The sequence below is a fragment of the Rhincodon typus genome, chromosome 28 (genome assembly GCF_021869965.1).
Source record: "Rhincodon typus isolate 14 chromosome 28, sRhiTyp1.1, whole genome shotgun sequence".
Lineage (NCBI taxonomy): Eukaryota > Metazoa > Chordata > Chondrichthyes > Orectolobiformes > Rhincodontidae > Rhincodon > Rhincodon typus.
The window spans coordinates 23,889,376-23,902,997 of record NC_063359.1 but is presented as its reverse complement, the minus strand read 5'-3'; the positions used below and the strand labels follow the sequence as shown (position 1 = coordinate 23,902,997).

Sequence of the window (13,622 nt, the reverse complement as noted above, 5' to 3'; positions counted from 1 at the left end):
GACCAAAACTGAACACAATACTCCAAGTGCGGCCTCACCAATGTCCTGTACAACTGCAACACAACTTCCCAACTTCTGTATTCAATGCCATGACTGATGAAGGCCGATGTGCCAAAAGCCTTCTTCACTGCCCTGTCTACCTGTGATTTCACTTTCAGAGAACCATGCACCTGAACTCCAAGGTCCCTCCGTTCCACTCCTTAAGGCCTTACCATTCACCGTGAAACTCCTACCTTGATTTGACTTTCCAAAATGCAACACCTCACACTTATCTGTATAAAACTCCATTTGCCATTTCTTGGCCCACTTCCCCAGCTGATCAAGATCCTGCTGCAATTTCTGATAGCCTTCCTCACTCTCCACGATACTGCCTATTTGGATTTGACCGAGTGTGGCATCAAGGAGCCCTAGCAAAACTGGAATCAATGGGTATCAGGGGGCAAATGCTCTGGTGGTTGGAGTCATACCTGATACATAGGAAGATGGTCATGGTTGTGGGATGTCAATCATCTCAGCTCCAGAACATCTGTGCAGGAGTTCCTCAGAGTAGTGTCCTAGGTCCAACCATCTTCAGCTGCTTCATCAATGACCTTCCCTCCATCAGAAGGTCAGAAGTGGTGATGTTCGCCGATGATTGCACAATGTTCAGCACCATTCATGACTCCTCAGGTACTGAAGCAGTCCATGTTCACATGCACCAAGATCTGGACAATATCCAGGCTTGGGCTGACAAGTGGCAAGTGACATTCATGCCACACAAATGCCAGGCTATGACCATCACCAATAAGAGACAATCTAACCACCGCCCCTTGACATTCAATGGTGTTACCATCACTGAATCCCCCACTATCAACATCCTGGTGGTTACCATTGACCAGAAACTCCACTGGACTCACCACATTAACAGAGTGGCTACAAGATCAGGCAAAAAACTGGGAATACTGTGGCGAGTAACTCACCTCCTGACTCCTCAAAGACTGTCCACCATCTACAAGGCACAAGTCAGGAGTGTGATGGAATACTCCCCACTTGCCTGGATGAGTGCAGCCCCAACAACACTCAAGAATCTTGACACCATCCAGGACAAAGCAGCCCGCTTGATTGGCACCACATCCACAAGCATTCACTCCCTCCACTACTGACTCTCAGTAGCAGCAGTGTGTACTATCTACAAGATGCAGTGCAGAAATTCACCAAAGATGCTAGACGACACCTGTCCATCTAGAAGGACAAGGTCGGCAGATATTTGGGAACACCACCACCTCCAAGTTCTCCTCCAAGTCACTCACCATCCTGACTTGGTAATATATCGCTGTTCCTTCATTGTCGCTGGGTCAAAATCCTGGAATTCCCTCCCTAATAGCATTGTGGGTCAACCCACAGCTGGAGGACTGCAGCGGTTCAAGAAGGCTGCTCACCACCACCATCTCAAGGGCAACTAGGGATGGGCAAGAAATGCTGGCCAGCCAGTGATGCCCACATCCCACAAATGAATAACAAAAAAAAATTTGTCCTGGATTCTTATCAAGCTTCTTCACTGGGATTGTATTAAAGGATATTACTAGGAAAAGATTATTTTTCTTTCCAAATTGTCTTTTATATGTACTATATATTATATATATATTTCTTTTCTGTAATAAACTACTGTTCTTTTGTTAAGACGAGATTTGCAGTATCATATAAATATGTTCAGAAACTGACAACCATAGTAACCAAACTGCAAAAATAAAACGTATGATGGAATAAGCCAGGTCTCACTCTGAGATATGACTTGTCCAATATTACCATAAGCTGAAATCATAATATAAGATACGCTGTGACAACGTATCAAGCCTTCTTCAATTGCAAATATCAATTTCACAACATCCACCACCTAGAAGGCCGAGCAGCAGATGTATAGGAACATCACCACCTTTCGGGGCCATGAAGATTTGTTATTTTTCATTACCCTTTTGAAATAAAAAATAAAAGTTAATTCAAACCGATTGGGAATTTCCCAAAGATGCTCGTATCCTAAAGTAATGAAGGTGTTTGATTTTAAAATTAGAAATTAACTTCATGACCTACACTGTTGTTTACGTTTGGCAGGATGCTAGCATGCCATGTTGTGCTTGCATGAGGAATATACTGAGTTCGTTGTTCATGGTGTCAACAACCTTTCAGGTTGATTTGATATATATTCTGCAAACCTAGCTCACACAAATGCACTTAACAACCTCTCCAAGTCACTCAAAGGGGAATGTGCATTCAGTCTCAGGAAGGATTCACACCATTGATATGGTTACCCATTGAAATGATAGGTAAAGGGTGCTTTTGACTTTCTTTTTAGCTCTTGCAAAGTCTGGGGAAGTACTGTGATGTGAATTGAAGGAGTATTGGTGCTTGGTTGGTTTTAGATGGTTGTGTTGCTGCATCCTGATTGGAGGTCAGAGGAATTTTGTGACCTGTCCTCACTGAGGCTGCTATAGTTGAGGGACCTGGGTCTGCAATACCACAATAAGATTTCTGTAGCTGAGGCTACAGAAATGGGAGCTTTTGTGGAGAGGGAGGAGGAAGCAGGCTTTCCTTGAAGGCCCTATCCATCAAAGGGCTTCAGGAAGCATGTCTCATACCGCTGCCTCAGCTAGGAGCAACGTTTGAGACACTTGTGATTCGCCAGAGGTGGTCACAGAACCATCCTACTTTCGTCAAAACATTTCACAATTTTGTCATTGATCGCACTAGCCAAAAGATGATGGAGGTTCAGTGTGCCAGAACCATGGCACCTTCTCTTTATATTCATAGAGAATTAGGAGTGAGCACATCTTTGCCATTGGTGTGGACAGCTATCCACACATTATTCCCTCACACGAACAGGGGAGATTACAAAGGCTTCCACTTCATTATAGTGTAGTTTGTGTGTGACCACGCCCAGTCCAAGATGGTGAAAGGCACTATATCAATGCAAGTCAACATACAAGACTAAAGTGCTGGCAAGTAGGAAAACTACCAATTTTTATTGAGAATGGGGATTAAATACGAAGGATTGGAGTCGCGTGCGAACTATTCCATTTCCGGGAACTCGTGTATACCTGCTTTTGCTGCGCTGCCGGATTCCCCCGAACTCTTCGGTCGTTCAGTAACGTTCTCCGTCTCTGATTAATATCTGTGCATTTTTCCATCTGATTTTTCTCTCGAGGGAAAACTGTTTACATTTATCCAGCCGAGCTCTTGCTGCCCGAATAGCTGATTCCTCCCATATGTTCGTTTACAGAATTCGCGCGAGCGTGTTCCGTCGTCATGGCAACCACGCTCGCGCTTATTAACGGACTCACGGCTTCGCTCAATGTTTACTCTAAACAGAACCGGTCAGTTTGTCATATGCAAAATGACCCGCGCATTTCTTGGCATGGCGATTTGTGTATCGAAGATGTAAGTTTTCAATTTAAAACTGATACAGAAAATATGTTTGGGTGAACTTGCTTTCACTGCTATGATAGAAACCCCTTCCCCTCTACCCTCCACATTTTGCTGATCCATTAGCTAAATCTTCTGTATCACCAAATCTGTACCGCAAAAGACCATCGCAATTTTCAAGTAGATATGGAAAGTAGAACTGTAATTATACTTTTGTGAATAAATAAATTGTGGTTCAGCCATGATGTCCATATCCCATGACTGAATTTTAAAAATTCTATTTGAAGACCTGCCTGAAAATTCAGTAATTTCACCAGAGCATTTGTATGTAAGTGCGTTTTTTGTAAGGAACTTGAAGCAAAGTACCACAATGATTGGTCCAACTGCTTTAATGCCTTGATTCAATGCTGAGATATCAGAGAAAATGTTTTAGAATTAGAAATTTTTAGAATTAATATTAGATTTTATTGTCACGTGTACTGAATTTCACTGCAACTGAATCAGTAAGCAGTCCCCACCAGTTTTCCCTTTGCTGGTCATCTGTAATTCAGGTGAGAAATTGGAAGAAAGTAGCTAAAAAAGTTTAATCTGGAGGTTCTCCTCTTTAAAAAAAATTAAGTGACATAATTTACACCATTACTTACTAAGACTTTATCAGCATTGGGGTACTACTTAAACTCGTTTCATTGTAATCATCAATTCTGAATGCTGTACTGTGCTCCTGCGCTGTAAACCTTGTTGTATGTATCACTGGGGACAAAAAAAAAGCAGTCAAATTTCTGTCATACTTGCATTACAGATATGGCCACTAACATATTGATCTGACATGCTATTGAATTGAACTTTGGGAAACAACTAACATGACAACTAACATGAGCTTTGAACCGGTACATAACCAGCAGTTTCTTCACAGAAATCATGAAAAGCAACTCCAGGTATGAATGTGGACATTGTATTTGACTATCTTCAGAATATTTATTTTAAAAAGACTGTTTAGATTAGGAGATTGAAAAAAGTAAATCCCCAAAAATCATCTAAGGTCTTTCATTTTAAACGGCAAAAACTTCAATATTCTGGAAATTTAATCCCAGCCCTTATTTATAATATAAATTATTTGTATACTGAGAATGTCCTTCCACCAGAGCATTTGTATGTAAGTGTGTTTTATGTAAGGAACTTGAAACAAAAGTACCACATTGATTGGTCCAACTGCTTTAATGCCTTGATTCAATGCTGAGATATCAGAGAAAATGTTTTAGAATTAGAAATCTTTAGAATTAATATTAGATTTTATTGTCACGTGTACTCAAGTACAGGATACAGGAATAGTGAAAAGTGTACAAAGTCACCACTTCTAGCACCATCTTAGATACAATGGTATGTAGGTACAAAAACTTAGGTAGAAAAATAGTAGAAAAATAAGGAAATAAACTTAAAAGTTTAACAATAAAGTCATTTTTAGTGTAAAGTAGAAAAATAAAGAAATAATGTTAGAAGTTCAACATTACAGAGCTTAAGTGCTTAGCCATGTTGGACTCACACTCTCCACTAAAGGGTTCAATCTCCTCCATGCTGGGCTCAGTCTCTTCCACACTTGTGACTGCATGTGAGATCTTTTTAAGTAACACTTGGAAATAAAATCTTCTTTGGTGTTATGCCCTATTCTTCCGAGAGTGTGAATAACGATCAATGCTTTGTCAAAATATCAAAACTGATATCTTTATAAGTCAAGCTGTCTATGTAATTTTTCAATAGAAATCCTTGCTGAAATTAATTTCTGGTGCAAGTAGAAACATTTAACATGACCAGTTTTGAGATTTGAACCGGTGCATAACCAGGTAGCCTTTACAGAAAGGTGCAAAATGTATAACTGTTGCTGATTTTTAAATTACCTGAACTTTAGGTTCAAAAGTAATATTTTTTCCTCAGATCAAGATTTGAAATATGCTAGTGAAATAATTTGGGTAACAAACAATTGTTTATTCTTCTGGATTTTGTTGAAATGGAATTTACAGGTTTGACCTTTTGAAAACTCTAGATGAGTAACTTTCACATTTTACATAATTGAATATTATAAGTGGAGAGCAATTCAACAAGTAAATTAGAGGAGGAATTTGATTATTATTGATTTCTCTAACCAGTAACTGGGCTTTTCATAGAATCCCTACAGTGTGGAATCCAAACCAACCCTCCAAAGATCATCCCATCCAGACCCACCCCCTACCCTAACACTGCATTTCCCATGGTTAATGCACCTAACCTACACATCCCTGGACACAATGGGGCAATTTAGCAGGACCAATCCACCCAACCTGCACATCTTAGGTCTGTGGGGGGAAACCAGAGCACCTACTGGAAACCCATGTAGACACAAGGACAACATACAATCTCTAAACAGACAGCTGCCCAAAGGTGGATTTGAACTTGGGCCTCATCAGTCTGAGGCAGTAGTGCTAACCACTGAGCTATTGTGCCAACCAAAGCTCAAGTTACTCTGGAAAGGCAAAATATCTCAAAAATTGAACGATAGGTTACACAAGTATACCATGTTGCTACTGTGTATTGGTATTTTTGAGTGGTAATTTCTATTAGTAGGGTACTGTTAAGAAATTCTGCCTACACACTACTGAGCAATGTTGTGCATGAGTTTTAGTGCCAATGTAGTTCCGGTTGGGAAGCCAGTATGTGACAATTGGCTGATTGAATCAAACAACATGTACTTTCAGTTGTTTGTGGTAGGCTGAATACAGACCATACTCGTGACTTCATGTGAGATCTCTTTAGGTAATATCTGGAAATAAAATCTTCTTTTGGTGTTGTGCCCTATTCTTTTTAGAGTGCAAATAGCTGTCAATGCTTCATCAAAATGGTAATTCTTCATTTGTTAGTCGAGATGATAATTGGTAGGCTGATCAACTGTGGAAGGCAACCCAATTCCTCTGCCTCCGCCACGTCTGCTCGCAAGATGGGGCGATCCACTCCTGAACATCCCAAATATCCTCTTATTTCAAGGACCACAACTTCCCCACTTCAGTGGTCGAAAATGCTCTCGACCGCACCTCTGCGCTCACATCCCCTCCCCGCAACAAAAACAAAGACAGAATCGCTCTTGTCCTCATGTATCACCCCATAAACCTCCGGATTCAACGTATCATTCTCTGCCATTCCGCACCTGCAATCTGACCCCACAACCAAAGATATATTTTCCTCCCCACCCCTATCTGCCTTCCGTCGGGACTGTGCTCTCTGCGACTCCACACTTCCCACTAGCCCCACCACCCCTGGCACCTTTCCCTGCAACCGCAGGAAGTGCTACACCTGCCCCTACACCTACCCCCTCACCTCCATCCAAGGAACCAAAAAGCCTTCCACATCAGACAGATGTTCATCTGCACATCCGCTAATGTGGTCGACTGCATCCACTGCTCCCGATGTGGCTACAACTTGTAGCCTTTACTGAAAGATGCAAAATATATAATTGTTGCTGTTTTTTAAATTACCTGAATTCTAGGTTCAAATTAAATTATGCCATGACTGATATCTTTATAAATCAAGCTGGCTATGTAATTTATCAATAGGAACTTGCTATTAGATGTGATTCCATAATTGGGCAGCACTAACTGAACATTGTTGTGTGTACCAATAGCTGTACTGACAAACAATTTAAGATAATCAGTTGAACCCTGTAACTTTACGTTAGACTACATAATTTGGCACAATGTTTGACCTTATGATGAATGAGCTTGCGGCACGGTAGCTCAGTGGTTGGCACCGCTATTTCACAACGCCAGGGACCCGGGTTTGATTCCAGCCTTGGGCGACTGTCTGTGTTGAGTTTGCACATTCTCCCTGTGTCTGCATGGGCTTCATCCCACGGTCCTAAGATGTGCAGGGTATGTGGATTGGCCATGCTAAATTGCCCATAGTGTCCAGGGATGTTTAGGTTAGGTGGGTTAGACATGGGGAAATGCAGGGTAGGGGAATAGGTCTGGGTGGAATGCTCTTCCAAAGGGTGGTGTGGAGTTGTTGAGCTGAATGGCCTGTTTCCACACTGTAGGGATTCTTTTTCTTCTTCTTTGCACCAGGAGTGCCTATTTCCAGCTCTGTAACATTCCTCTAGTTCTACCTCTGCCTCAGCTCATCTGCACCTGAAACACTCAACAATGCTTTCATTAACTCTAGACTTGATAGTTCTAGTACACTCTCAGCTGATGGACCGTGATTTGCCCTCCACAATGACCTCCATCATCCAAAAAGGTAATCCAAAATGCTGCTGCCCTTGTACTTACTTTCACTGAATCCATTCTTTAATCACCCTGGCCTTGCTGACTTTCACTAGCTCTACTTAACCTGCTGGTGGATTGTAGTAAATCCATTAGACTGATAATCCAGTGACCAAGGCTATTGCTCTGGGAACATAGGTTCAAATCCATTGCATATGGTGAAATTTAAATTCACATAATAAATCTGAATTATAAAGCCAGATATATGGCGAACATGAAACCATTTTTGAAGTTTGGGAATGAGGTCGGCGTGGACTAGTTGGATCGAAGTGACTGCTTCCACGCTGTATAACTGTATGACTATGATTGTTACATACAGTGATTTGATATGATTTGATTTATCTATTGTCACGTGTATTTTGTTACAAAAGTGAAAAGTGTTGCATTGTGTCACCACTGTCTGGCGCCATCTTAAAACACAGAAAAATAAGCCAAAACGTAGAATATAAAAGCAGAAAAATAAAGAAATAAAGAAGAAGTGTTTGACTTTACAGTCCTTCTTGTTAAGTGCTCTGGCGTGGTCCTGGTGGCCAGGCATGAGTATCCTATCCAGTCCTGATGAAGGTTCTTGGCCCGAAAGGTCGACTTCTTGCTCCCCTGATGCTGCGTGATCTGCTGTGTTTCTCCAGCTCCACATTGCATCGACTCTGACTCCAGCGTCTGCAGTTCTTGCTCTCTCCGAATGACTTATAACCCCACTGCGAAGCCTCTTCCAGGGATGGCCACCTTGAAGAAGTTGTCCTCCTCCCTCTGGAAAGACCTCAGTGGGAGTCCTGATGAAGGGTTGAGGCCTGAAATGTCAACTCTCCTGCTCCTCTGATGCTGCCTGATCTGCTGTATTCCTCAGCTCCACACTGTATCAACTCTGACTCCAGCATCTGCAGTTCTTTTTCCTTTGAGTATCTTTTGCTGTGCCACTGCCACTGGAACAAAAGTCACCAATCTTTGGCGCCATTTCGTTTCCAGCGAAGCCCTCATCACTGTGAGTCCTTACTGGACCTCCCCTATGCAGGTGTTGCCGATGCCACTGGGTACCACACAGGCCAAACTCAACTCAGCTGCCACCATGAGTCTGTTTCAGGCCCACTACACTGATGCATCTGCTGCCAATGCCACTAGGTCTTGTACTGGGCCCAAACTCACCTCCACTGCCACCTTCATGAATCTGCACTAGCTGCTGACACTGCCCAGAACACAAACTCGCTTCTGCCGCAGCAGCTATGAGTCAGCATTAGAACCGCCTTGTCAATGCAGAATCCATTGGGAACCCAAACTTGCCTCTGATGCCAAGAGTCTGTGCAGGACCCATTTGCTGCCACCGATGCTGTCACCACAACAAGAAGTAGAAGATAAAACAGAAAAAGAGAGAGAAAAAAATAAAAGAAATGAAAAGGAAAGCACATGAGAACTTTCTTCAGATAGAGCATCACCTTCAGCATCCTATAGTATGGCACTGCCCCATTGGTAAAACTACACAGGCAGGATTTCTTTGTGACCAATCACCAGGACGAGGAGAGATTGCACAAATATTCCCATCCACAATGATAGAAGAACCAGTACATAGGTGCAAAAGAAGTCTTTGCACCATTTTCAGTCAGAGTTGTTGAGTGAATGATTCATCTTGGCCTCCTACTGGGAAGTCCAGTATTACGAATGCCAATTCACTTCATTCCATATGACATCAAGAAATTATTAAAACCACTAGATACTGCAAAAGCTATGGGCAGTGACAACATTCAGGCAATGGTACTGAAGACATGGGCTCCAGGACGAGCTGCGCCCCTAACCAAGTTGTTCCAACACAGCTACAACATTGACATAAACATGACAATGTGGAAAATTGTTTGGGTATGGTCTATTGACAAGAAGTGGGACAAATTCCAACCCAGCCAATTACTGCCCAATCAGTCTAGCCTCGATCATTCGCAAAAGTATAAACTTATATCCTGAGGGCTGCAATGGTTCAAGAAGGCAGCTCACCACAATTTCTTAAGGGTAATTAGGGATGGGCAGTAAATACTGGCCTAGCCAGTAATGTTCACATGCTTTAAGCAAACAAAAAACACCTTTGTTTTTGAATCTCTCCATGTCTACTCCACTCCCAATCTCCCATGTGCCTAACCCTAGAGAGCAGCGCATTCTAGAACTGGATAAGTGTTATGAAATAGAAGTAATTAATGACCTTATATTGAAGGCACCACAAAAGTAACAGTGATCATAACATAATTTACTTTCATCTTCAGTTCAAGGGAGAGAGGACCAAGTGGATGACTAATGCCTTAAACTTAAATGAAGACATTTATGAGCGTATGAAGAGAGCTGTTTAAAGTGAACTGAAAGATTAGGTTAGGGATAGGTCAAAAGAGATGCAATAGAAGACATTTTAAAGATATTTTGTAACATTCCAGTGAGAAAGAAGGACTCCAGGAAAAGGATGAATTGTTAAGAAATTTCAAGCGAATATCAAATTAGAAGACAAAGAATACAGTTGCATGAAGAATATTGGCAGGTCAGAAGATTGGACATAATATATAAAGTAGAAAAAAAAAGGCTAAAAAGGAAAATAAATTAAAATTCAAGAGAAAGTTAGCTATAAGTATAAAAAGAAAGTAAGTTTCTACAGAATAAGAAAAGTCTCTGTCCATTGGAGTGAGATTCTAAGAATTAATAATGGGAAATAAAGAAAGAGCAGAAGCAATGAACAGATATTTTGGGTGGAATCTTGTAGTGACCTGAATGACCTGGGCTATAGCGCGATTTGTGGCAAAATCAGATAAGAAGTGCAGCAAGGTCTATCTCAATGTTGAGAGCAACTCATGACATTTTCATGCATTTGCCAAGTGGTGAGGCAAACTTTTCATAGACGTTTGTAGGTTGCCAATTAAGGGGCATTATAACTTGTTAAATACCTTGTTATGGCCACAACTCACCCTATAATATTCAGCTTCCTGTATTACCATATATCTTGAGCTGGCTAGATGTCAGAGCAAGTGGCAACAAGGAGCTTTTATTTTGTTCAGCACCAAACAGCACTCCAGGGCATGATGCATGGTCATGAGCCATATGCAACCTTCATCCACGAACATTGTCATAAAAACATAGAAAATAGGAGCAAGAGTGGGCAATACAGTCTTTCAAGCCTGCTGTGCCATTCAGTATGATCATATCTGATAATCCACCCCCTTGTTCCTGCTTTCTCTGCATACCCTTTAGCCCTAAGAATTGTATCTAATACCCTCTTGAAAACATTCATAGACTTACCACTCTCAGGGTGAATAAACTTCTCATGTCAGTCCAAAAGACCTTCGCCACATTCATATTTGCCAACATCTCGTCGTCCTCCTGATACCTTCTGATTCACTTGCAGGCTACTTAGGAAGCACAGAATTGTATTGCAGGGCGAAACTAGTATTCAAAGGCTGCTGCAAGGACACTTTGCACATATGAACAAGCACGCAGCTCGCAGACTGCACCAGACTGCATGTCATGGCTGTTCGTTATCTCTCTTAGTGATCACTCGCTTAGCATTTACCTGCATGTTTGCAGTATCAATGCCCTACCTTGCTTTGTCATGTCTAATAGTGCAGTCAAACAACCAGCCAACTTGCCTTGTTGGTCAGCAGTCCTCATTCAAGGATGCATACATCTTGCTTATGATATTGTACTACGCCATTCTCATGACTGCTCAATGTGCAGGGTACAGTTGAATGTGTCCTTGCAATCTGGGGAGTAGGTCATGGCCAGTACTGTAGCTCCTTAGTGGCCAGTTCAGGGGATACAACTAATGGGTCGGGGAGAAGTACTAGCATCACTTATGGGTCTGGTCACTTTTTGTCCATGGCTTGACCAGTTATATCGCTCAGGGAATGGGTCTCAGTTGGTCTGTCCACAGAAATTAAGGGAAAAGGGTTTGGAGGGGGACAACCATCCAGACCCAGCAAACAGAAACACTCTGTCCCTTCTGTTTCTGTGAGTGAAAAGGCAAAAAACAAAACAAGATATTAAAAGAAAGAATTTTACTATAAGAAAACACCTAAGTCCAACCAAGCAACTATTGAACTAAAGAACACTCATTGTCTACAGGCAATAGTGTGTGATCATTGCTAAAACTAAAATAACCCTGAGAGGTTATTCCCCACCTTGTGGTCTGCACTTCTTATTTTCAGAATTTTGTTTTCCCTGACAGTACTTTTACCACCCATAACGTGTGTCAAACTGCATGTCTTTTGTCCCTCTTATTTGTGAATGAGTTTGTGTGTATTCTGGGTTTTAAAGGGGTATAGTTTAAGTCACATTGGAGTAGACCAGTAATCCATTCTTCTTTCTCTGCTGTCAGTTAGAGAATAAATGTGTTTATAATAAATTTAATAATTTTCCTGTTAATGATTTAACCTTTTGTGATGCTTTTATCCCAAATAGCAGCCAGTGAGGCAAATTACTTATTTTTATTGTTTAAATTGAGTGTTTATGATGGCTTGTGGAATATTGGAGTCCAGTTATTGACACACTCTTCCCAGTAACAAGGTGCTGAGGGAACTTTTTGGAGTGGATGTTGAAAAAATGTTTACCCTTGTGAGACAGTCTAGAATGAGGGGACACGATTTAAAATACTAGCTCTCAGATAAGACAGAGATGCAAAATTCTTTTTTCTCTCACAGCAAGTCGTAAGTCTGTGGAATTCTCTTCCCCAGAGAAGCAGTGGAGGCAGGGTTATTGAATATTTTTAAGACTGAGTTGAATAGAATTTTGATTGACAAGGGAGCCAAAGGGTAAGGGATAGACAGGATTGTAGACACTAGTCTTGGCCTTATGAAATTGTGGAACAGGGTCAAGAAGCTTATTTACCTACACCTGATTCATATGCTCCTATATTTTATTGAAAACAAAATTAAAATACTTAGTCTCATGATAAACTTAGACTTATGATTATTTTTGGTTTCAATGTATTTAAATTTATCTCTTAACACTTGTGCTGTTCTGATCCTCGATACGAGAAAATGCTTAATATTTCTTCATTGCCTGGGAGGGTGTTGGTAGAATGTAAGGATATCAGGTAACATTACTTTTTATGTCCTTTCAGTAGATGAGATTGAAAATGAACTCCAAGAGGAAGGATCTTAAACCTGAAGCATTCCAACTAACTTCTATTTCTCCAAAAATGTTGGCTGACTGGCCGAGCATTTCCAGCTTTTTATGTGTTTGTTTTAAAAGTTCCACTTGTTGTATTTTACTAATTGCTTTTAGGTAACATGGTTATCTTTTCAATCCACAGGGGGGTGCTGTTGTAATTATCAACAACAAAATTCTGCAAATGACCTCAATACATACTTTTTCAAAATTTGTGATTCATTGAAATATTTATTTAATTTTGAAAGTAGATGTGTTAGTAGATAAATGCAATCTGTACAAGTACCACAGATAAAAATTTGTTTACACATTGATTAATCCTATGTAAGGGTACAGTTTCATTTCAGTTACGAGATAAGACTTGTTAATCATTGTGGTGGTGTCCACATTAAGTTCACAATTGCTTAACGTGAACAGTCCTAAACTGTTAACTTTGCCCGATCTGTTTCAATTTTCCTTTTATCACTGTAACACATTTGGTTTGCTTTTACATCATAAAATTGTGTGCTGTTATTATTTTCTTGTTCTTTTGTTCGAACGCATAGGTGTGAGGTATGTTGATCTTCTGTTCAACTGAAACTAGATTGAGATTGCCCAAACTTGTTTCATGTAGCATTTTGGCAATCTTCAGAGCAGAACCTTTATCAGTCCAAACTGAATTAAGATTTGGATGCAGGAGGTAGAAGAACAGTATGCTCTATTATTGTAGTTTCATTGTAGTAACAAGAAGTAATTCACTGCACTACAAGCAGTTAGATAAAAGCTTGTAATTTATAATAAACATTGCCTATTGAATTCAGAAGATGCTAACAAAAT

General features: G+C 40.8%; 1 protein-coding gene and 1 long non-coding RNA gene across 2 annotated transcripts in view; one reads left to right on the top strand and one right to left on the bottom strand.

Moving 5' to 3' along the window:
• LOC125486386 overlaps positions 1-3,230 on the bottom strand; it is a 32,055-nt gene extending 28,825 nt beyond the window's left edge. Inside the window, exon 1 of the mRNA XM_048613729.1 lies at positions 3,072-3,230. Within this exon, the coding sequence (XP_048469686.1) occupies positions 3,072-3,161 (90 nt within the window). The 5' untranslated portion in view covers positions 3,162-3,230. The remainder of the gene's footprint in view (positions 1-3,071) is intronic.
• A 75-nt stretch (positions 3,231-3,305) lies between these two features.
• Positions 3,306-12,996, top strand: LOC125486355. The gene is made up of 3 exons (XR_007265035.1): positions 3,306-3,411; positions 4,196-4,331; positions 12,760-12,996. It is a non-coding gene; the product is annotated as an uncharacterized LOC125486355 (long non-coding RNA).
• Positions 12,997-13,622: the final 626 nt, after the last annotated feature.